We start from the raw sequence: 25,044 nt of genomic DNA on the forward strand, positions 1-25,044 counted from the left end.
TGTTGCTAATGTTATGTATTGTTTCGTAACACTCTCAACAGTGGGCGTGGCAGTCGACAGACGTGATGTCTGTCAGGCTTTTGCTGAATATGATTCTTATTAATCGCACTTAACTGAATCTTTTCATACGCAAGCCAAACACTTAAGCTAAAGTCAGATTTTTAACTAGTTATGCTTGATAGTTTTAGGGAATGAAGACTTGTTCTATTAGAACTAACAAAGATCATACTAAAAAGATGAAATTTTGAAAAAGCAACCTCTTAAAAGCAGCTCTTCCGAAGGCTGCCCTATTTTCATCCGTTTGCATTCGTTGGAAGAGCTCTTCTGGTATTTCCTGCCGTTCTATTGAGCCATAATTCAATGGCCTGCAATGAAGCACCCCATTGACCTTCACACGACGCTCGAGAACCACTCGCAATGCATCAAACCACTCAACTTGCTCAAAAACCGTTATCAAGCACACATGAATTTGGGCATGTCGAGAGTGCAAAAAGAATAACGTTGAAATGTTGCTGCCACATGCCACATGCAGCTCATAAGTGCACACACTGTTACACACACACACACATTCACTTGCACATAAGAACATTGAAAAGTCATTTAAAATGCAATAGAATAGTGCCCGTCACAGAAATTCAGTTTCACAGTGGGGCGGCCCAACCAACCAACCAAAAACCATCTACAGAGAGGCCTCAATAGATCCTGCCGCGTTCAAAGAGTACACGAGAGCAAAAAAAATAAGCAGATGAAGAAAAATACATTTCGCATAAACGAAAAGAGGTACAACAAATTTTGTTTTTTTTGCTGTTCTCGAGGCTTGTCAGAAATGAGAGGAAAACAGAAACAGAAAAAATACATCGTCTTGGCTGCTTCTTGTCTTCTATGGCCCTGGGACAGGCGTCGCCAGGTCTGCCAAAAAAGTGCCAAGAATATATGCATGTGCCACCATCTGTGGCAGATGAGTAGAGAAGCGAGCAAGCGAAACTCTGAGTAGGAGATGCGAAGCCCTTGAACTTGCGCCAGGAAGTGTCGGACGATTGGCAGGCCCAAAAAAAGAAAAAAACTGTGCGGCATTCTCACCATCCTCTTTGAGTGTCGACAACAAGATATTGCAAATACCCTTTCTGTGTGTGCCAAATAAATCTTGAGAATGATATCATCTAAAGGCTTTTATTCCGTGGAATTAATGCAAATTTTGAATTTGATGAATTATTGTTAATTCTCGAAAATAAATATGTTCAAAATATAGCTTGGGCTGAATTAAGTTTCCTTTGACTTCCACAGAAATTATGTAAAACGTGGGAAGAGATCCATTATTAATGTACAATAATGCATTTATTTGTAATGTGCAATTCAAATAAAATACGTGTTGCGCTTTTCTCTACACTTATTTCAAAAAAAAAATAATGAAGATTCAATTCACGATATAAAAATGTCTTTCTTCCTTTTCGTAGTGCAACAAAACTTCGCATTACAGAAGTCAGTTTTTATTTCTGAAAAAGTAAAATACCTTGCATATTTGTGCAAGCACTCAACTCAGTTGCGATGGCGTCATACGGGCTCGATAAAACTGATGAGATACTCGTACTTTGCTGTTTGCCTTTTTTGGGGATGTGTTGTGAGAACCGCTGCATAAATCTGCAGAAATTATGGCTTGATATGAATCTCTATATACATATTTTGCTTTAGCTGCATTTGATGACAGGCCAAGAAGAACAGCTAGCAGTCGCACATACATATCTCTAAGCTCGCTCGCTAAGTATCTGTGAATCTATTAACTAAAACAACAACAACAACATCAACATATCGCTTAGTTTGTGTGTTTCAAACATAGCTAAGCTGAGGTCACGCCCCCCTTGTGTAAAGGCGAAGGCGAAGCTATTTCGCATGCTGTTTACATTTATGCAACATGTCGAGTGGCAACTTTGTATCTAGATACTTTTGGTTGTGTACTTCGTGTACGACTTGTACGAGTATGTGTTTCGGACTGCGTCTGATTATGACATTTAACATGAACACGTAGCGAGCGCAACACATGCGAGCGACAGCATTGGTATTTCTTTTTCCTCTTCTGTTTTTCCTGTCTTTTCTTTTAATTTTTCTTCTTTTTTCCTTTTGGTATTTCTACGAGACACGAACGCATGGCAGTCTAAAGTGAGCGAGAGGAAAAGAGGCGGGACTTTGCGACCAGTTCCCTTTTTTAGCTCTGCGCTGTGCTTCATTGCGAATTCATTCATTCATTTCGTGCTGTTGCCTGTCATATTTTGCGGTCTTATCGCAAACCCCAAAACGAAATTGGCAACCATTTGAAGCGCCCAAAATGCACAGAATAAAAAAATATACTGCACACAAACACAAATTGTAAGCCAGCAATGTGGCCAGGGAGATCGGATTGGTGTCTGGCTGTCTAGGGCTAAATTGGCTTGTTCAAATTTATCTTGATAAGAACTGACGGCCTATTGGCACCGAGAGTCAGCGCATTGTAATGGAAAATGTTGCTTGCCACTCACCTGCAAAGAGAAAAGAACAAGTTGTGAATTAATTAAAGTACCAAAAGTATCTTAAATCTAAAAATAACTGTCTAATAACATTTGAAAGTCTGTCAGACAAGTTCGACTTATTCACAGCTCAATTATGCTGAGAATACGAGTAACCTTTTCAAATTTTTGCAATGAGCGAAAAAATTCCGAAATGACACTAAAAATATATTTATGAGCAGAAAACGAGTTCTATAAACAAATCAAGTGGAACGAGAACAACGACAACAGCGACAACAAAAGCCAGTCGAGTGCGACTTACATATTTGTCACTAGCTAGCTGCTTGTTATTGTTGCTTTTATGGGCAGTTCACTGTATTGATTGTGTGGCAGCGTGTGGGCGTCAAGTTGAACGACTGTCAGTCAGCTCAAGAGGCAGCGGCGACGGCGGCGTTAAGGTCAGGCGTTCACCAGTGCGTATGAGCAATAATTTTTTTAATTGTCGCATTAAGCAGTTAACGGGCGTCACGATTGCTGCCTCAGCACTTTCAGCTTTTCACTTGCGGTTCATTTAGACTTTATTGTACATTTCGTATTTCGCTTTTTTGTTGAATTTTTGCCTGGCTGCCTGCGTTTAATTGTTTATGTAAATTAGAATTAACTCGCACTTTTGATGAGCAATTTAAATACTTTTGATGAGCAATTTAAATACACATTCAGCACTTTTGTGCTTTGAGGAAGTGTAATACGAATGGCGTATGGCGAATGGCGTATGGCGAATGGCGCAGCAGAAGATTTAACGAAAGCATGTATCTGCATCTGCTCTCAAGCATCTACTTTTAGCCATCACCGCCTGCAAATAAAGGTGTGTGAGCGCATTTTGCGAGTAAATGTTAAACAGTTAAACGTGCCGAACTGCGCCACAAATGGCAACCACAATTTCCACGAGCAACTATAAGAGGATAGCCAGTCAACAAATTGACACTTCTCGTGGTAATTGGTTCAGTCTGAAGTTTACCAAGTGTTGTCTGTAGTGGAGTAACTTGTCCGTCAATCCCACATCTTCTCATGCATCATCATTGTTCGGTCAAAATTTGTGCAGCTCTCTCGACATGTGTGTGGTCAGCGCTCGTGTCATTCATCTTGATGTGTGCACCACCTGCTCCCCCACCCACTTTGTGGGGATAAAGGAGCAAATTAGCTTGGCTGGCAGGTAGTGTAAACGTCAGTTAACCAGCTCTTTTGTCATCAGCGCATCATGTGTGTCTAGACCATTTGATTGAACGCAGCGTTGACAAAAGATGCCAAATCCATAGATGACTTCTTGCCAAAAGGTAAATCCTTTGGCCTTTACCCTGCTGCGAGCAGTCAACAGTCGACAATCGACATTTGGCAGTCAAGAGCGTTTGTCCAGGTTCAATGCTTCAATTAAATTCACTGTCAATCATTTTTAGCTACGCTGTTCGTTGTTTTTGTTTTCCTTCTTTCATTTCATTCAAAATGAAAATTTCATAGCTGGTTGCGATGTGCTTACCAGGTGTCGGCCACCAAATGGGTTTTTTGACTTAGGCTTTGGATTTTGACTTTGACTGATTTGCATTGAAGTTCATAGACGTGGCTGGCAGTTGTAAGAGTTCACAGAAATTGTTTACTTAGTGGGCTGCAATTCCCTATGTTGTATTTTTATCTACGACGCATATTTTATTACATTTGTTCTAGAAAACATAGTTCACAATATTTTAATTATACATGCTTGCAAATTTATTTAGTATGGCATTCTAATTTACCGTTTTCTAAGCTTAAGGTTAGACAATGTAATTAAACCAATTTCATAATCTGCAGTTCTTTGTTCCCATTCTTATACTGTTCAAACAGTAAGTGCCAGGAATCTTCAATTGTAACACAAGAATTTAATTCGCAATATTCCTACTCCGACTATTAATCTCTTTTAATTAACCATAAATAAAGTAAAATATTGACTGAGCACAAAAATATTGCAGCCTAGTTATAATTGAAATGTGTGTGCTCTTTTACCGTTACTGGGAGATGTAAACAGAGTTCAAAATATCACATTTTGTGCATTGCTCTTTATGATATTATTCTTCATACTTTATTTCGCTCTTTTTCGTTTTACGTTTTCCCATTCTACTTCACTCGTGACGAAACAAAACTTTAGGAGGTGGCGTCTAATTTTGGGCAGGTGTTTAAACGCCGATTAAAGTTAGTATGACTATGCTTAACTGTGTATTTCACATTCCCTCATTAAAAGATTTCAGTCTAGTCCACATTTTTACTTTCTCTTTCAATTTAATCACATTAAGTATTTCAAATAGATTATTCTATTCCCTTCTAAAATCACCTTGAGTTAAGAGTTTTCTTAATCATCACTTTCCATTTTCAGCTGAGTTCTCTAAGATGTATAAACTTTATTTGACAACTGTTAACAGTTCTTATCGCTATCTTAAGCGCAACCCTTGCAATCTGTGCCAAGATCTGATAAAAGTAGTTCGAGTATTTACACCTCGTTTTCCTTCATTTATCACTCTTCGGTATCTTTCTTTATACGCCGCCCACTTCCTCGAGGGTCTCAGCTATATGTGTATGGCACAACCCAAGCGTAGGTCTGCTCACTTTTTGCCTGCCCACAGAGTGAGAGAGACGAGAGAGAAGAGTTGTGTTCGCTGCGTGAGAACTGTGCCAGGTGAATGGCTCTCTATTGTTCTGGGCTCTCTTGTTCAGCGACATTGTATGAAACTTTTCGCCTCTTTTACCTATTTTCTTGTGCAATTATTTATAATAGCACCCGGTTTCTGCTTTAATGCCATGGAGAATAAATGAGACAGTGACAGAGACAGAGAAGGAGATGAGGCGCGGAATTATGCAGGTAGCGTAGTTGCAGTTTGTCGGACCTGAGCGCAGTTCATTAAGGGTAATGCATGCCAAAAAAGATTGAAAGAAAGACAAACTGTCTGCCAACATTCTGTGCACACTGCAAACACACACACATACACACACATCAATTCTTAGGGAGACGGCGCCTTAATGACAAAACGGCGTCTCAGTTCTCGGGGCACCTGCTGCTGCTTTCCTCAGAAATGTGCTTCCATTTGTTGAACGCCAAGCACAATAACATTTTAGTACTTTTTCTTCAGTACATGTCCTGCACTCCTTCGAGCAATGCTAAATGTTTATAAATAATTAAATTGCCGGACCTGTCTTAGCTGCACTTTATTGATTTTCAAAGCACTTCTCCCTCGAGTGGCAACTGGGAAACTCCTCTGGAATGCGAGGTCATTGTACTGACCCAGTGACAAGCTGGCTGGGTGTCTTTGCTCAGTTTGTAAGCCATATAACTAGCCGCCAACTAACTGAAATGATGACATTGTAGCGCCTACTCTGAGTCTCCCCCAAGCCAGCACTGAAGTCTTAGAGGTGTGTGTTGTTCGAGTACATATTTCTACTTGCTGTCACACATATGTCATAAACACAAACACACTGCATAAACGTCTCATATTTCCGCAGCTGATTAGCATGTGTACAAGGACCCGCTGTCTCTCTGTGTTAGTGTGTGTGTGGCTACTGTAATCGAGAGAGAAGTGCGGGGCGCAGTCCAAGGTTGAGATACTTGAGGTGCCCGTGAGAAAAGTGCATGAGACTGTCATCTTTTTTCCCTCGCTCTATGCTCTTTGATGATGTGCTAATGGGCGGTAAACATTTCGTAAGCTTCATTGATTTTGATGCATTGTTTAGGGGCGGCACATTTCAAGTGGGGCACTTGAGAGTTCCAGGGAATAGCTCTGTGATCATCTCGTGTAATGTTTGTAATACATGTGTTTAAGTGTTATGGTAATTTATTAGCACTTGTTTATCTACTACTTAACAATTGTTGTCTCCTTATTGAGTTTTTAATCGTTTCTATAATCACATATTATATTTTCATGGCTGCAACTTGAACGCAATGCAATGCGTAAAGCTGCAACAAGTTTGCGATGATATCTATCCTATAACATCATAAGAAAATATTGAATTCAACTTTCACATAAAATATTATTTCCTTAACTTCCTGCTCCATAAACACAGCTATCAATTTGCGCTGCAAACTCATACTTAATTGAAGTGAATTGTCTTTTTAAAGGCAAAACAAATTAATAATTAACATTTTTCTATATACTCATATGCGAGTATATATTTTTTCTTAGTCGACACTTTTCCGCAAAATGAAAATGAAAAACTGGTCAAGTTCGATGGCTAGAAAAAGTGACATTTGTAATGGTGGCGAGAAAACAAGTTGGGTTTAACCACTTTACTGGACAACGCGCCACGAGAGTGAAATCTGGAATTGGAAAAGTGCTCAAAACATGTGCTGCAACTTGTGTCGAAAGATTTATCAAGGCAGCATCAGCATCTTCGAGCAGCATCAACAGCACATCAACATCACAGTCATTATCTTGATCATCATCATGATTAACAATAGCTTCGGCAGTCTTTTGTCATTCGCAGCAGAAGGCCACAAGGAGAACGAAGAGGTGAATGGAGGAGGTGGATGGAACTTGTGGGCATCGTGTTGTAGCTTCTGCTTCATGATAAATGAAATTTCGCACTAAGCGCTGCTTTTACTTAAGGCCAAACTTTTGTTGTCTGCCCGTGAGTGTGTGGCGTTTATCATTATTGTAATTTCTAGCCATAGGCATTTGGCTCCAACGTCGCACGCACGAATCTTTCCTCCTCTCTTCTCTCTCCCTTCTCGCTGACTGCTGACTGGGGACATTTGGCGCAGAGCCAAAATGCTTGGCCACAAACAAACAACAACAAGAACAACAATAACACCCAAATACAACATATGTGATTGATTGTAATTGAGGTTGGTAAAAGTTGTTGTGTCAATGTCAAAGCCGGGGTGAGGAACAACAAAAAATTGGACTATGGATTTGAGTTGTCACTTGTGAAAAACCAAAGCCGAAGAAGCGGAAAATTTTCTACAATTTTCATATGAACATTTTGAGTGACGTAGCAAATCGTGAAATGCTTGACACGCTGGCAATTTGTCATTCGAGTTCAAAAGAATTCAATTGCGAAATGTTTTCTATTTTTATTTTTCTGTAGTACTTCTTAATTGTTGAAGCGAAAACGCATCTTGAACTTTTGCGACAAGTTCTCTAAAATCGTTTCTTACTAAATTCACGTTACTTCATCTTAATTATAATTCTGTGTTAGTTTTTTAACCATTTTTCAGCAGAACTTTATAGTTTAATTAACACAGAAAACCTTGCCGTCGAGTCCAAGCGTAACTTGAGCTCAACTCTCAATTAAAGCCACAAAAAAAGTTTTCCAGTTGCCAACAAAATTTCACTCGCGAAAGTTGATGGACACAATTAAAGTGAGTTAAGAGCAGAGACCAGGCCAAGTTGTTTTGTTTTCTGGGGTCTCGTGGGGCAGAGCCATGTCGTAATGGCTGAAAAACTTAGAAGCTCAGAGGCACATTAACACGTTTCAAATGACTTAAATGTGTTGCCAAATGATGGCAAGAAATATGCATGAAACAAAAACAAATACTTGGGAAAGTTGGCTGGCTGGCTATCTGGAAATATGTCAGAGTGTCAACAATACAAATAATGAACCAAATAATAATAATAATAATAGTAGTAATTATCAGCACAATCATAACGAAGCAGAAGCAGCCAAAGTTGTTGTAATAATATCACACTTTTTGTATCTGCAACTACGAGTACTCGAAGCGATTGCTCAAGATGGCTAAAAAGGGTGAGCTGGCTCTCTCTCTCTTTTTCCCCCCCTCTTTTCGGTTTCTCTGCTCATCTGTGAGTTTGAGTTTTGGTCTTATGCAATTGTCATTATTGTCTGTCATTGTTTTTGTTGCTTTATGAATATTAAACTTTTGCGTTGTTGTTGTTGTTGTTGTTGGCGTCCATTGAATGCGCAAGCAGCGCGTATCTTTGAGATACTTTTTCAAGTCAAGTGTTTGTCGGTTTGTTGCTGATGCAACAACAATTTCACTGCTTCCCATGAAATGAAGTTGTGTCAGTGCTGTGTTTATTTATTTGCTTTTTTTTAGTTTTCGTCTAATTAAATGTGCCAAAAGCGTAAACTTAATTAATTTAATTGTTGAGCAAAAAAGAAATGCCAAAGAAAAACTTCAACTTGGCCACATTTGAAGGCTAAGTTTGTATGGCAGCTTGAGTTATATTTTAAACCATTTCACAGTTGCAATTAAGTTGTTGTTGTTAAAAATGTTAATTAAAAGATAGAGTTGTTCAACTTTTTGTGTGTGCTTGCGAATGCTTGGTTTTTGCAATGTCAAAGATGAACAAACTTTACTTTGTTGAAAGAAAGATATAAAATATGAGCTTCATAAATATTTGATTTACAATTTCAACAATTTAGTTTTCATTTAGGGTTATCATCATTAGAAATATCGAGAGTTTGTCTAATATTATGCCTTATTTCTTTCCATTTAAAGTTAATCATTTATTTTCTACGTATGGCTGTGGTTATTTAGTATTGTTCAACGCAAATTCAACTGCTAAACGAATCACTTAAGAACATTAAACAAGTAGTCAGGGAATTCATGAGATGAAATACCAGACATACTAGACAAACGCCTACGACTGATTATGACTAATTGATGGTGTTCAGATGCAGAGAAGCAGAATCAGAATTAGATGCAAGAGAGCTGAAAGCGTTGCTCACTTAAGCGAAAGTATTTTATTTGCCATAAATTTCCATAACGCGCTCTCAACTCAAATGTGTTGATTACTCATTCGCTGGGGTTTTGCTGCTGCTGCTGCTGCTGCTGGAGATCGAGTGTCAAGTGAATCATCCATCTGGGCGAATGAGATGTGCACTGTAATGGCAACGCCCCGAAGCGCCAATGACGCAAATTCAAATTCATTCAGCAAAATCGTTTTGTTATTAACAAAACATTTATTCAATTTTGTTTTTTGAGTATTTCATTTTTTTGGCAAATGATTGCATTTATAAATACCACACGTGGTGGCGGAATGTACGTGATTTGCATGCAAATTTTCTACAATTAAAATAAGCGCGAAAAGTGTATCTGATAGATGCAAATGGTGCTGTCATGACATTGGCAACATAACATGCAGACTGCTTCGTTTTTTTATACATTTTTTTTTTATATGTTTTGCGTTTAAACATGAAAAATTAAAATGCCTGCGGTTTGTTGCTCATCTTTCCCGATTGTGGTCTCGCTTCGCAGACGAGTGTATAAATTTTTGTTAATATGGCCAATCGTAAAGTTGATAAGTAGACAGAGCAGATCGAGGGGGAATCGAACAAAATACACATACATATATGTATGTATAACGCATATTTATGCCTTTTGGTTGAATCAGTTGCCATTGTTTGAGCGTTTTTTAACGGTTGTCTGACACCTGCCGACCACAACAACAATCGAGCCATCGCATTATGCAATGTTTATGACAGCGTTTTATTAACATTAATTTTGATTAATGTTCAAGCTGCAAGATTAGATTAAATTTGAAGCTATGCAAAATGTTTTGACTGCAAGACGTGTTTGCTCACGCAATTATGAAATCATTCTGTTTTTTAACAATTTTACTATACTGTTTCCGTTTATGAGTTAAGTTCTCTGTTTGAATTGCCTTGCAGAGCTGGTTCATTCAAATTAGCATATTCAAGATATTTTAAATGAATTTCATTGACAACATTGTGTGACTGTTGAACTAGTTCACATGAGCTGTCAGTTAATTTGGAATTCAAATATGAAAGTGAACGGGTTTCAGTGAGTTGAGTAATCGGAACTCGTATATATTTTTTAAGGTACGTCTCCCATTCTAACCAACTATTATTGAGAGTTTGTCAAAACGGAAGCCGCTCGTTGACTGTGAACCAGTTTGCTAAAGCGGAACTAGTCACGCAAATTGCTTTTATCTTAACGAACTGTCTGCAATTGCTAAAATGCTCACTCATGGAACTGGTTACTAGTGAGCAAACTAGTTCCACACAATATTCGGGCGAAAAGTGTATCGTCGTTGGCTGTCTCATCGTTTGTCGTTTTTGGATTTGGGTTGCTTCCAAAAGTCCAAGCAAGTACTCTATCCAATTAGTTGCTTTCACATTTCAGCAGTTTACAGCAAACTGTCAACACTTTTCCCCCCATCTTCTTTGCTTCGTCTGCGTCTTCGTTTTCTTGTTCGTCGCCCCAACTCAATTGCCATTTCAATGGGCCACTAAAGATGTCATTCTTCATTTAAAGAGATTTCTATGCTGGCTGCAAAAGCACTTTTTGAAGGCATTTCTGACGCTTTGCGAAATCATTGAGTAACACATTTTCTTTGGGGAGGAAGAGTTCCAAAAAAATATGTTGAAAAAGAAACGAAACGAGACTAAAATGTGACATTTGACATTTAAGTTAAGTGCTTTGGTTGCAATCGCTCAAAGGCGAAAACCATTTAAAAGTTTTGTCATTGAGAGGAACGAACAAAAAAGATGAACAAACACAGAAGAGAACAGCGTGAATTTGATGAAATTATAAAAGCGAAGACTTTGAGATTTTCCAGCTAATTTAGCAGCTGTGCGTGGCAATGGAAAGTTAGAGCAACAAAAAAAAAAAAAACACATCAAGCTTGGCATTGGCTACGCAGTGCGAACAGAGCGAAAAGCGTCAATGACTGAATGTGCCACAGGCCAATTGCAAGTCTATTGTTCTTTTGGCCCATTAAAAGCAGCCCCCAGTCTGTGGAACAAGCCGCACTAATGAGCGTCGTGGCATGCATAATGCATGGGAGGCAACACCAGCACCACCCACTCGAACAGCAACAGCAAAAGCAACAGTAACATAATAGTGTCTGTCAAGTGCAGCGCGTCGTCATCGTCATCGTCGACGTCGTCGCATGTGGAAAAGATACAAAAATACTTCCTTGTCCGAGAGCTCTTGGGCCACAGTCGAGTGCGCACACGAACCTAATGACAATATCAAATTACAGACTGTAAGAGAGAACAGGCAGGCAGGCAGGCATTTTGTCGGAGGGACCGAGACTGACAATGAGCACGACAATTTGCATGACACACTTAGCCGGGCCAAAACAGTTGTGACAGTTGTGTCTTGTGGGGAGTGGCTTGGCACTTCGACCGAAATCCTCAGCTGTCCACAAGTTGGACTTACATTTTAAGAGCACCCTCTCCACTCTCTCTCGACTCCACTCCAAGTCCGAGAGACATTTGACAGTTGGCTAGTTGGGTAGCTGGCAGTTTTGTCAACGACTCGTTAATGCAATTTTCACTGTCAATTTCTAAAAACCACAAAAACAGAAACTCATCGCTTACGCTGAAAATGAAAGTAATTTGCAACAGCCACGCAGCCAGCCAATGTCTTCTCTGGCCAAAACACACAGATCGTGAGGCAATAAACCAAACAAAACTGAATGCAAGCCTGGCCAGAAATAAAGAGAGAGAGAGAGAGAGAGAGACACAAACAAACAGTGAGAAACATGTGAAAGTTGATGCTCCAACCGAGTCAAAGTCGATGGGGGCAAACGAAAGTGTGGAGTTGTCTAATGAATGTAACTTAGTTACGACTCAAATAGTTTATGAGCTCTAAACGTAAAAATAGAAATAACTAAAGTGCGATTACGCCGTAAAGTCAGTTAATTGACTGCATTACCTTTTGACAAACTAAGTTTAATGTTGTTCTTTAAGTACCCAGGAATCAATGAGTGTAATGACATAATTCATTTCAATTATATATCATAATAAACTGGATACAATCGTCTAAAGAAATATTTTGATACATAATTTAGAGATACAAATTTTTAATTTCTCTAGAAATATTCAATTTGAATATTGATTCTATGACAACTGAGTTACATAAGGTGAACTTTAGATTCCCATATTTAAATCAATTTTACTCTTGATTATGTAGCTCAATAACCTCTTTAGACCCTTGAAGCTTTGGTTTGTCTTCTCTTGCTCCCGCTCCCATTTCCTATATTACCTTTTTCTCAGCGTTTCTTTCCTTTTCTCTTTTGTGCACCATGCTGCTTAATTGATTATCTCCCACACTCTAAACATTGCCAACTCTTTGCCTTCCTCATTCTGGCAGTGCATTGCATATTCCTCTCCTCTCCTTCTCGTGACTGTAAATGACTTCCTGCATACTTAAGACGCCCCACCCTAATTAATCAAAAATCATACCGGTAAAAAGTATTCTCGCGATATCGTAGTAGCCAGACGCCAGAGACTCACATGTGAGCTCATTGATAAGTAAGTAGCAACTCGAAATATTTCCTCACAACAGATTACTCACGGCGATACTTAATGTCGATAAGAAGTATGAATTTGTATTTATACGGAAATCTAAAAGTAAACTAATTACCAGTCAAAATACTTAAGAATGCAGTGCTAAACTCACTGACGTCAGATAGAGAGTGGTACTCAGCGCTGAACTTACCTAGAAAGAGAGTAAAGAAAAAAATGAGAACATAATTAATTATAGAGTTGAGTCAAGTTGAGTGCATATACAAAATATAACTAGATCTTTTGGGAATTTATTGCCAATTCCAACACCAAGCGTAACCCACGTCATACAGAGATATAGCTAAAGAGTGAGATACATATACGAGTATGCAGTTGGACATTTAATTGAGTGCGAACAAAGCGGATTGTACAATATATATGTGGTATATATATTTCAAGAAGAGGCCGGCGAACTGTGAAGGCTGCAAGACCTTAATTATCCCCCAGCATTTCCGTTATGCGGGGGCTCACTCTTGCTTCCCTTTCGTACTCTTCAGATCTGGGCATGCTGTTATTAGTATTATCATAAAAATTATTTGTTTGATTATACGAGTATAGAAAACACAGGCAAAGAGTGGCATTTTGTTGATTGTTGATTGTTGTTTTTGTTGTTTATCCCAGGCGACTCTCATCATTTGCAGAGTTGTCAGTCGGATGTTGCATGGTGTAAATAACATGCAACACATTGACCCTGACGAGACGCCTCGGCTTGGGTCATTTCTTCTTTGGGCTGCTGTGGGATTGATGCGAGCACAAAGATGCGGCATTGTTCGTCTGCAAGCATCTGTAATTTGTCAGCTAATTGGGCGATGGTGCCGCCTTAGAGGCATTATTGATGCGCTGTCTGATTTTCGAGAGGCGGAAGCTGCAACGATCTACGATCTATAGGCAACAATCAATTCTCAAAAACTCATCGATTCTATGCGAAGCATTTGTTGCAACCCACGCTTCCAATTCGAAAACAAGCCATAAAACACACAAGTAATATCGATTGACAGCAAAACATTTCGATTGTCACCTCAGCCAAAAATCAAATCAAGAAACTTGAATTCTTTTCAAATCCATTTCGTGTGCCTTGGCCAATATGGTTTTGACTGTCCAAATATGGTTAAATATTTTTAGTGGCGCAGCGCGTGGCCCAAAATGTTGAGATCTACGAAATTTGCTTAAAGTTTTGGACTCGATGTTGTCGAGTCACTTGTAAGTCCACTTGTTGACTTTGAAATTCAATTTAGAGACTACGCAACCTGCCAAAGATCTTATCAGCCGAGCTGTCTTATCTTATCTCGTTCGATGTGGCTGCAACACAAATTTCGGCTACAACTGTTGCTGTCAATTACGTCACTGCAAACAGTTTTCATTTGGCGTCTCAAGCCGGGTTAAGCCAGGCGGATGGGTCAACAGGCAAACAATTAGCGTTCGCAGCGTGTGTGTGGGAGTTAGAGCAGAGAGTGGAGGGGGATGGGCATGTTATGTAAACTCTTAAGTGATTAAGGTCAGGCCTCTAATTAGAAGACCAATAAACGAAAGTGGGTGAGCTTCGGGAACGGGTCTGAGGTGTGATATAGCCAGCGGCAGCTTTGAAGTGCATTCAGAGACAGCTCTTGGGGGTGTTATTTCTGGGGCGGGAAGCCATAGCGAAGCATACAGAGTAGAAGATAAAGAGACAGAGAGGAAGAGGGAGTTTTACTTAGAGGAAATATACACAAAATAAGATATGCAAATAACAGCTAAAGAAGCAAAAGATGGACTTGATTGCAAAATCATCACTATAGAATTAGTTTGGATGAGCAAAATGAAATGGATCATGCCATAAATCCGTTGATTGGACACTGAATATTCATATCATATATCATGATTCAATGCATACATAAACAAACATTTTATCTAGATTCAAAAGACAACTAATCCTTCAATATTTGCAAATTGTAATTCTGTTCTCTCTCTCCCTCTCCCTCTTTCTCTCTCTGTGTTTTACCGGCTGGCACCTGCATCCTCCAAAAGGCATGGCATACAGTTTTTTCACGATTTAATTAAATACTGACAACATTGCAACATGTGGCCAGCCGCATTTCAATGCAAGTTTACCTAACGAGTATTGACAGCATCAAAGATTTAAAATCGAAAAATTAAATACTGACAACATTGCAACATGTGGCCAGCCGCATTTCAATGCAAGTTTACCTAACGAGTATTGACAGCCATCAAAGTTTCCATAGACGACACAATGTACCAGATTGTCACCCAAAGCAAAATCGAAAAAATACAAAAAATATATAACCAAGTAATTATTGTATATACCAAAATTCGTAGCTCTAGCTTTAAAATTACACTTGTTATTCGATTTTTTGATCGGGCGTGGCTAAAATTTGAAACAAACTTGATCTGCGTGCAAACATAACAAATGCTGTCGAAAAAAAATTATAGCTCTATCTCTTATAGTCTCTGAGATCTAGGTGTTCATACGGACGGACGGACAGACACACAGACACACAGACACACAGACACACAGACGGACAGACGGACAGACGGACATGGCTATATCGTCTCGGCTGTTGACGCTGATCAAGAATATATATACGAATGCCTCCTTCTACCTGTTACATACATTTCCTGCCGGCACAAAGTTATAATACGAGCGGGTACAATCGAACTCCCAGCAAGAGAGATCGACAGGGAGATAGGGAGAGGAAGAGGAAGAGAGCGAGGGGAACGACTGAAACCCTAACGAACCGTGGTAAATGCCAAAATAAAAACTACTGCTGGGTTGACATTTTTCCAAGGGACAATTGCACATGGCAATGAAAGCAAAACAAGTGGAAATGCCCAGCCCATTGTTCGGCTAGGAAAAACAGCTGGCTTAGAACTGAATCCCTCTCGTCAAAGAGTCTGCCTCGTCTCCATTGTTCCTAAATAACATTGTGTGCTCTTTAAATTTAACTTCCGCTTTAGCCTGACTTGATTTTAGTGCTGATTTATATTGCATAGTAACTCGGCCTCGAGGCATATATTGAATATCAAATATGATTTTAAGACATTGCTGAAGCAAAACGCAAAAGTGCAAAAAGGAGCGAAAAAAGAAAAATGACATTCAATTGAATTTTATGTCGCAGCAGCTTAGGATGCGACTCTGACTTCGCCTCAGCTCCTTCTCTTTACCAACTCGAGTCTGCCTCTTGGGTTCGTTTTCCTTTTTTTCACTTTTTTACTGCACTTTGCTTGGGCGAAACAATAAATTGCCTTTTATATACACATAGAATCAGACGCTGATGCGGCTGCATAATGTATGACTACCATGATGTATATATAAAGATATATTTATATAAATTCTTATATATATTCACTTTGTGGCTTTGCCATTTATGTTATTAATGCGGCGCATGCCTTGCGGCTGCTTTTGTCTGCTGCCCATGGAACCTGTTTGCCCAGGAGGCTTCGGATGCCTATTTTCAATACACTTTCAAAGGGAGTGCGGCACTATTGTGTTGCAGCGAAAAGTGTGACATAAGAAACTTGAATCACAATCACACTGATTCGTTCGTTTTTTCAATAGCAAGCAAAATCAATAGAAATACACATATATTGATTATTGTGATTCTTTTTAAATCATCGCCTTTTTCTAAATCTTTTCTTCACAACTCTCTGTTAGGGTATTACATCTTCGGCTCATCAAATATCATATTTTTTATTCGCTTGAAAATCGAATTTTATAGGGAAAAAAATATTGTTGATTGATATCGCTTAGGAATTTGATGTAAGTGAAACGCGTGCGCCGCAAATTTCATTAGTTTTTTTTTGTTTTGGCCAAGTTGGCTACATATTTCACAGCCGCCATAATTAATGGCCATGTGGAGAAGCTTTTACACTCGTACACATAGAACTCGCGCCTGGGGCCATATAATTACAAGCGAATATTTTACAGCACATGCGAAGAATCGTCCGAAGAGATCTTTGTAGATTTCAAAGTGGGAAGAATCTTCTTTAAGTCGATTTGTGTATGCTGTTCCTTTTATTTCAACTTAAGAAGCACTTACTTCAGATCTTTTATTAAACTTCAGATCTTTTATTAAAATATGCCCAAAATATTTTGAATATTTCTTTGATTTCGATTATGTGGTCAGAGTTGCGTCTGTTTTGGAAATCCGACGATTGACATCTCCATTATTGATGGTCATTAAAATCGAGCTAGCAGGTTCCGTGCCATCACAGAAGCTTATATCGGAGCATTTTAAAATTATCTAATCTTTTTTCTTGCACGTTTTTTCCACTTTTTCTGCAGACTTTTCGATGCTTATCTACGGATCTGAGCGATTCTTTGCGTGTCTAGATTCTAGCTTTTAATTATAACTCTCTTAGCTTTGGCTCTTAGCATTTAATTATATATTCTTTTGATGTGCCTTCATTAAAATTCTTTTTTTTTTAGAGAATCAATTCGTTTTTCATTTCTATGGATAATATTAATCATTTAAGAACAGCTTAACTCTTGAATTTGAAAATAGCTAAGAATTCCATAGGCCTACTTTTCTTTTTGTGTCACATCTGAACTAATGAATGGGATTGTACAAATAAAAGCTCAATGATTTGTTTTTAAATATCCGTTATATTAGGGAATCAAATAAAAACTGTATGAGTCACAACCCGTAAAATGATTTGGGAATTATTTGTATTAGAGTTGATTTTTTGTGCTTTTTTTTAGAATACCAGTATTTCCCTGAGTGCTTGAATATCAATGAAAGAACCAGTTTAGGATCTGATATAATAAACACAGTTCACACCTTAAAGTCGCGGAGTGCAACCTATTTGTAAATTCATCAAGATTTGAATGGTTGACAATTTGCTGAAATACAGAAGCTGAGTGCACAAACAACTCTCTAACCGCTTTATAACAATTTCCTCAATTTGGCATTGCTAAGCACGCTCCGAATCTATTTGCTCTTTTTTAGTTTTTGATTGCCCATTACGTCTGGAAAGTCAATCTGTTCATGTTCTACTTCGCATTGACATAGCCTGAGAGTGGGGACTAGAGACTGGCTTCACTTGTGGCAGACAAACCGCCAACAATGCAAAATGAAATTGAAAATTATGGAGTATGACAAGATGGCATTTCTGAGCCGAAAAATACATAAAATACTGAATCGGAGTCGCACATGGCTTCGGCTACAGATACAAATACAGATACAGATACAGCTCATTATGTGGCAGGGTAGTCAGGCAATTGGACTGACTGAATAACAGACAGGTAGGCAGTGAAGCGGCATTCAGAGAGCTGCTCATACACGTAGTTTACAACTCTGTAAACCGGTTCACACGAACCGAACGCTGCGCATGCACCGGAAAACCTGTCCAACGATTTGCTCTGCTCCCAAAGACAATATAATGGCTTGGGAGTCGCAGATGGAGATGGAGACAGAGAGCCGCATCATCGGCACAACAGCCTCAATGGCGCATCAATTATGTTAATGAAGCTTTAAATGTGTCTTGATATTGAAAAACTTGTACGGCTCTTGAAGCTAAAGAAAAACAGTATACTGAATAGGAGAGGCAAAAGAAAAAGGCGGCCGGCAGCCTGCAGCTTAGCAACTTGGAGCTTAGCCGGTTTTTCTTACTCTCGTATTGTTTATGACGGGCTCTGCGACAAAATGTCAGCTTAACTGCCGCTTAAGTACATCGGTACAATTTACCACAAAATATCAAAAGCTGTAAAGAGCAATTTGCATGTGGCGACCTTTGGCACACACTGAAAAATCATCGATCTGGCTGCGAACTTACAAACTGGGCCCACACCTTCACGCTGTGTCATTTTCACAGCCATTACACATTCTGTTTTTCTTGGCTAACGAGCTTTTGTTTATATTTCACGCTTGCCAGCAAACTGCGATGGCAATGGGCAACGACATCGGACGGAACGGAACGGAACGGGACGGCAATCTGTGACCCTGAGCTGATTTGTCCATAGTTTATGGCTGACACGTAACCGACATACTTACTATACTTTACTATAGACTGGTAATCCATGTTTTGCCATTTTTCATTCTGGCATTTGAAGTTTTTGTTGTAAATGCGAGCAAGTGCAAGCAGCTTTGCAAAGATTTATCCCTAATCAAATTGCTGCAGTGAAACAAGCTATCTCAATGCCAATGCGCCAAATGTCGCAGCTTAGTTCATTGAATCAGTTGGCATTACTATTAGAGGGGAATTATTTGTGACAGTGACTGGAATTAATACTATATATTTGATATTCAGCATCTTAAATACCTGCAAGAGTGAGTCACGTAATCTATTAAAATCTTAAACAATTCTGCGGTTAACATTGGAGTGTGCTTAAATAACAGCTCTGTTAACTAACAGCTATGTAATGTTATTGGCCTTGCGGAAACTGAATGCACAGCTTAAATAAGAATTACTTTATTATGATGCATTTTAATAAATATTCTCCTTTACTTATATTAACTAATTAACTTGCATATAACATATTTAATATTCAGAATTTAAAGCATTTAAAATATCTGACAGAATAAGTTACGTAGTCTATGACTATCTAAAAGCATACAAAGTTCTGCGGTTAACAGTTGAATGTTAACAAATAGCATCACTGTTAACTAACAGATATGAGTGTTATTGACCTTGAAAAACTTAATTCAGAAGTTGAAAAGAAATTACTTTTTAAGCTTGTATCTTATAAAATAAAGCTTAACATACATTTTGTTACATTTACAATTCAACATTTTAATTTAAACTGACTGAGTGTTAACTAACATCTGAATAAAGTACTAAGTCTGAATAATATTTTTAGTTCATTCTTACTATATGCCGCTATATGAGTAAAATTAACACACACAATTTGACTTTTACTTTTAATGTTGTATGCATTTTAACTATTAACTTTTAATATTTAATGTGCTGTTAAAGCTAGTTATCACTGTACTGTTCAAGCTAAAATCCGCAATTTAAATTGCTTATATATATGTACATACATTCGAGTGTATATGCATTGGAAATCATAAAACTCAACTCTGCATGCTCAGAAAAGTTATGCGCGGTGGTTTAGTGGTGCACTTTTGAACGCAAACGCCTGGCTTGCCTTGGCAAAGTCAATTGCTGGCATTTTGTTGGATGGAGGTTTATGACTATTACTATTATTATTATTATGATTATGATTATAACATTTTTCTTTTATATGCATTGCATTTAATGCAACGTTGAGCTTTGAAGAGCTTGTGCTCAAAGTTGCTATGGAAATATTTGTAATATAAATAAAGTTGGGTAATGGGGAGTTTGAATGTGCTGTGGGGGGGGATGGATGTGGATGGGTTGAAGGGTATTGCTTAAAGTAAGGCTAGGGCAAAGATACTTATGCATTTTAATAAAGCCAGGCAGAAAGTGTATGCTGAATGGAAATAATAAAATTGTGGAAACCAAAGCCAAGAACCATTAACCAAAATACCGAAAACATATTTAGATTTTCGCTAAAAATTCATTAAATGTTCAGTTGATGCCAAAGAATAAACAAATAAACTACGAATTATAAACAAAATCATTCTGTACTCAATAGTGCTAATAATTTTCAATTTTTATCAACAAGACACTACAACTAATCGACTAGACGAGCTTATACATATGTATTTATGTAGAAAGTAGAGAACCAAAACCATTGTGTGGATCCATCGTGTATATTTGTAAGTAATGCCATAACCATGCGAAAGAAAACTATGCATCTAGATAGTAATGCAGATCTTTTGCATATGTGTATAGCCTACCATATCGGGCCTGAAGTAGACCTGTTGCGTGTACATGGAACTTTTGAGGGAGGACGTCTTATCCGGAAATAATATGCATTTGCCTGGCATTGTTCCTCTCGGTGTTCCACCATTAATAGTTGTCGCTGTCGCTGCTGTTGGTGTAGCTGTTTGTGTTGCTGTTGGTGTTGGTGTTGTTGTTGTTGTGCCTGCTGTCAGGTGATGATGGCCAACGCCCACGTCTGTTTTCTGGGCTGTCAGACTGGTCGTCGAGTTGACTTTTGAGGCGTGCGAGAGGCGTTTCATATGCGTCCACATTTGATGCCACGGCGCCGAGTCTTTCTATATATTCGTTTTTCATTTCGTTTTTCAGGAGTGGAGGAGGAGACAGACGCAGGACAGAGGCATCGAGTTGTTTTTTGGTTTTGTATATTGTGTAAGAGAGTGTAAAAGTGTTAACGGATTGTTGTATTGCATTGTTTCGTTTGTTGTTTTTGGGGGGTGTACGAAAAAATAGAAATAAATACAAAATTTGTTTTAATCGAAATTTGCCAATTTGTCGGTTTTTCAATTGAGCAAACTAAAATGTAATTTTTAAATTTTCTCGTTGTAACTAAATCAATATAAGAATAATAGTGGAGAATATAGTTTCATTTGTTTTTTGTTTACACAAATTTATTTTTATGATATCGACACATTGTCCAGTCCAGCTGGGCAGCCACAAAGACTATATAATATATTGTACACATGCACTTAGCACATGGCACACATACAGTATACACTTAACACCCTCGCACAAGCCACAATGCCACACACGTACCCCTCACACACACGCACTCCCCCCATAAATGGTTTCTCATATGATGTCATACCCGACCACAAGCCACCCAACCAAGAACGCCAGCAACAACAACAACAACGACATCGACAATTTCAACGCCCTGCTAACAATTTAAATTTTTTTTTTTAGCTTACTTCATTTCTGCTTCTTCCTCTTCGGTCTTTTTTTAGTTAGTACTATGTATGTACTTATATGACTAGTATGATGTCAACCTTATAGCATGTGTGTTGAGATAACGGTTTAACGACACGCCGCTGCGCTCAGATATTTGATAAGAACATTTTTATAATTGCTAGATTGTTAGAACAATTCGCTTGATGTGGCGCTGACTAAGTTGATTTGCTGGAATATTTGCGACAATTTGTTGAGGTAGTCAACTTATTTTGCAATGTCTATCAAATCTGTCAAAGTCGTGAGTCATAAGGAAAGAGCTGTCCATGTGCTTTCTTTGATATTGTAGTATGAGGAGTCTACATAAACGGAAGTAATTATTTATATGGCTTAGGCCTCGGCGAATGTAGACTAATCTTAAATAATATATCATTTTACGGAATTTAATGCTTTTCAATTTCTGGAAAGTCTTTTGTGCTATTTGAAAAGATTAATAGTATATCCGATACGCATAAGTAAGAAGAGTATTATAATTTGTTGCCTGTAGGTAATATATGGCTGAAGGACTTCGCAATGCAGAAAACGCCTATTGGTGTGTTTAGTACATTGGTATATATGGTATACTTTAAATGTAGTACTAGATAAATATACCAAATATAGCCTTCGTTATATTTCAGTATTTGTGTAATATATTAATTTGGTGTATTTTACAAATTGCTCTGTTTTTTCGAATTTAAAGTGGGTAGCAGGTATATCACAGTCGAGCACACTCGACTGTAGCTTTCATACTGTTTTTTTTTAGTTTTATTTCACAGGTTGTTATTGTATTCTACTCCGAGAATTAAAAAAAAATTTTATTTTTTTTTGTTTTTCTGCCGTTTATTAATGTGAATTCTATTTTTTATTTTCTTTCTAATTATAACTAACTTGAATTTATTGTTTTTGTCCCCTTGTCGAAAGTCAGTTGCATGATCATGCTACTTAAATGTACACATTTACTATGTATGGTATATTTTTGTATATGTTGCGCACACAAATCGACAAATCGACCAAGGGTAAGCCTAAACAAATGCCGCACAAAAGCCGTTCCTTCTCTTCGTTTGCTCCGCCGAAATATTCATAGTTCATATTCATTGAAAAGAGTAAACCCCGAAACCCAATGCGGTCAGCAAATGCATTCAAAAGTCATGCCCTTGTCGCTAAATACGTCTATAGCTTGACTTTGTGGGGTCTGCAACCGCCTGGCGCTAACTCGAGAGTGAAAGAGTGAGAAGGTAATGGAGGGGCACAAGGGGGAAGTAGAGGGTGCACCTTCAATGTAAAGCGCTAAACAAATGAAAACGATTTCCGTTAGTCATGCAAACAGTTGAGCTCCCTTCCCTCCCCTTCCCCAAAGTACAGAAATACAGAAAAGGCGGCAACACGCTGCCATTTGGCAAGTGCAACAGCAGCAGAAGCAACAACAAAAGCAGCGGCAACAGCAACAGCAACGGAAGCAATGAAAATGGGCACAACAATTGCCTAGCTTTAGTTCACGTGTGTCATTGTGTATGTGTGTTGTTTGGTGTTGTTGTTGTTGTTGTTGGTGCTACTGCTGCTGTTGCTGTTGCTGTTGCCATGACCCACGCTCCCTTGCACTGTATGCAAGCAATGTTTTTTTTTATTTCATAAACAATTCATTAAAACGGGAAATGGCAATTAAAGTATGCATCATAAAATTATATGCATATGTACGAACATCTGAATGAATACACACACTTGTACGTCTGCACTAATAAAGGGCATGGTCGACATGTGAAAAAGGGAAGTTGCCATGCAATCGCTTCGGTTCGCTTTGCTTTGAAGGAGGTCAACTCCCAGTTCGCATATTAAAGATTTTCGTTGTCGTTGTTTAATATTTATTTATTAAACAAGTCACCCGCTTCCCCCCATAATGCAATTGCAGGTTGCTCGCCGAGTTACTCACGCATTCAGACACGCACTCACCAGCTCATTCACTCGCTCATAGACTGTGACTACGATTCACACAATAAATGCTGATTGCAATGCGATTGCAGTCTCCTCATCTTCATCTTTATCTGCAGCTTCTGCTTCTGCTTCAGTTGCCTTGGTTTAACTTCTGTTTTTGCTTTGCAATGCCTCGTTTAGCTTGAAGTCACCAAGGGAGAGAACTCAAGGGAGGCGTTTCTCGAAAGGGGCGAGAGGCAAGGGCGCTTAACTCAATTGCATATATGCAACAAACTACATACAAGCAACCACAACAACATCAGCAGCAGCAGCAACATCAGCTGACATGCAACATGTTGATGTAATATGTAAATTTTATGCTTTGCCATTGTTTTCAGCTCTTTTTTTCCGCAGAAATTTGCTAATGTCGAAGACCAGCAAAGAAAGAGGAAGCTGCCTTAAGCCGTTAGTAAGATTAAGAAAGAGAGGGAAAGAATCATGGGTAGAGATGTGGAAGAGAAGTGCAAACTCTCTATTGTGTATTTACTTGTTGGCAATTGCACATCTTGTAGAATGAAGCGAAATCTTAGTTGTTGTCATGGAAATAAAGCTCAACTAGTGACAGTAACTAAACTATTTCCTAGCAAGTTATACAGAAGCAAATTTAATAAATTGTATTCTCAAGTCTGAAATCTTCAGAAGAAGATTTTATTTCGAGAACTTCATTGATAAGCTTGTTAACTTTTGAACCTAAATCTGTGAAATTGAAAGTAGTTTTAAAATAAATGTTTACTACTGTTTTAAATGCATATTTAATAGTAACTTAAGTTCTTGTAACTTACAAATTATTAAAACTTACAAAAGTACGATTATTATTGACATTTAAGTTTTTTATGATATTTTTTGAGGTCAGCCCTTTCACACTTCTCTGTATAAACTTGCCACTTGCCACTTGCCCCTTTGCGGTGCTTTTGCATCCCACTCTTTATCAATTTTACCCAATTTACATGTTGCCATATAAAAATTAACACACTGCTCTACTTAAGGGTCCCCCTTCTTCTTCCACCCACTGCACCTCTTACGCCATCTCTCCGTCTCTCTTTTTCTCTTTCCGTCCAGCAAATGCAATCTATCAAAGTGCATTAAAATAAAAATTTGCCCCTCTGCTGTGCTGAGTGCACGTTTCATGCGTTTCGGTTTTGTTTTTATGGGTCAAAGTGGGCCGACCGCTTAATTGTGATATATCACTTTACACTGGGAGCAGTCGCATTAAGATATAAAGAAAAGCAACAGCAATTTCAAAAGCAAAGCCAATTAGAGAGATAGAGAGAGAAAGAATTACCATATATATAAAGTGAAACTAAAAATTTAAGTCATTTAAGGATGAAAAGTAAAAAGTGAAAAATAAAAGTAAAAGGGGATAAAATAACAAATCTACTAAAAAGTAAATCTGACAATTTGCATATTTGTGTAGCATTTTTCGAGATTAATTTATTTGTTTTTCGTATTTTAACAGTTTTTTTTCTATATAATACTTTTTTTTACAGAAGAACTGTTATTTTATCGTAATTCCAACTCGTGTTTAGCCCTTTCAACAGACAGCTTTAAGACAGCTCTTTGGCATTTTGCACTTTAACAT

General features: G+C 38.2%; 1 protein-coding gene across 4 annotated transcripts in view; it reads right to left on the reverse strand.

The window, feature by feature from the left end:
• The window catches only part of LOC133847428 (uncharacterized), a 50,154-nt gene that overhangs the window by 17,202 nt on the left and 7,908 nt on the right, over nucleotides 1-25,044 (reverse strand). For 3 of the 4 annotated variants that reach the window (XM_062282502.1, XM_062282592.1, XM_062282673.1), the window contains exon 3: nucleotides 20,528-20,848. The exons of the other annotated variant lie outside the window; for it this stretch is intronic. In XM_062282502.1, coding sequence (XP_062138486.1) covers nucleotides 20,528-20,848 — 321 coding nt within the window. The remainder of the gene's footprint in view (nucleotides 1-20,527; nucleotides 20,849-25,044) is intronic. 4 annotated transcript variants of the gene reach the window in all.

The sequence above is a fragment of the Drosophila sulfurigaster genome, chromosome 2L, assembly GCF_023558435.1.
Source record: "Drosophila sulfurigaster albostrigata strain 15112-1811.04 chromosome 2L, ASM2355843v2, whole genome shotgun sequence".
NCBI lineage: Eukaryota > Metazoa > Arthropoda > Insecta > Diptera > Drosophilidae > Drosophila > Drosophila sulfurigaster.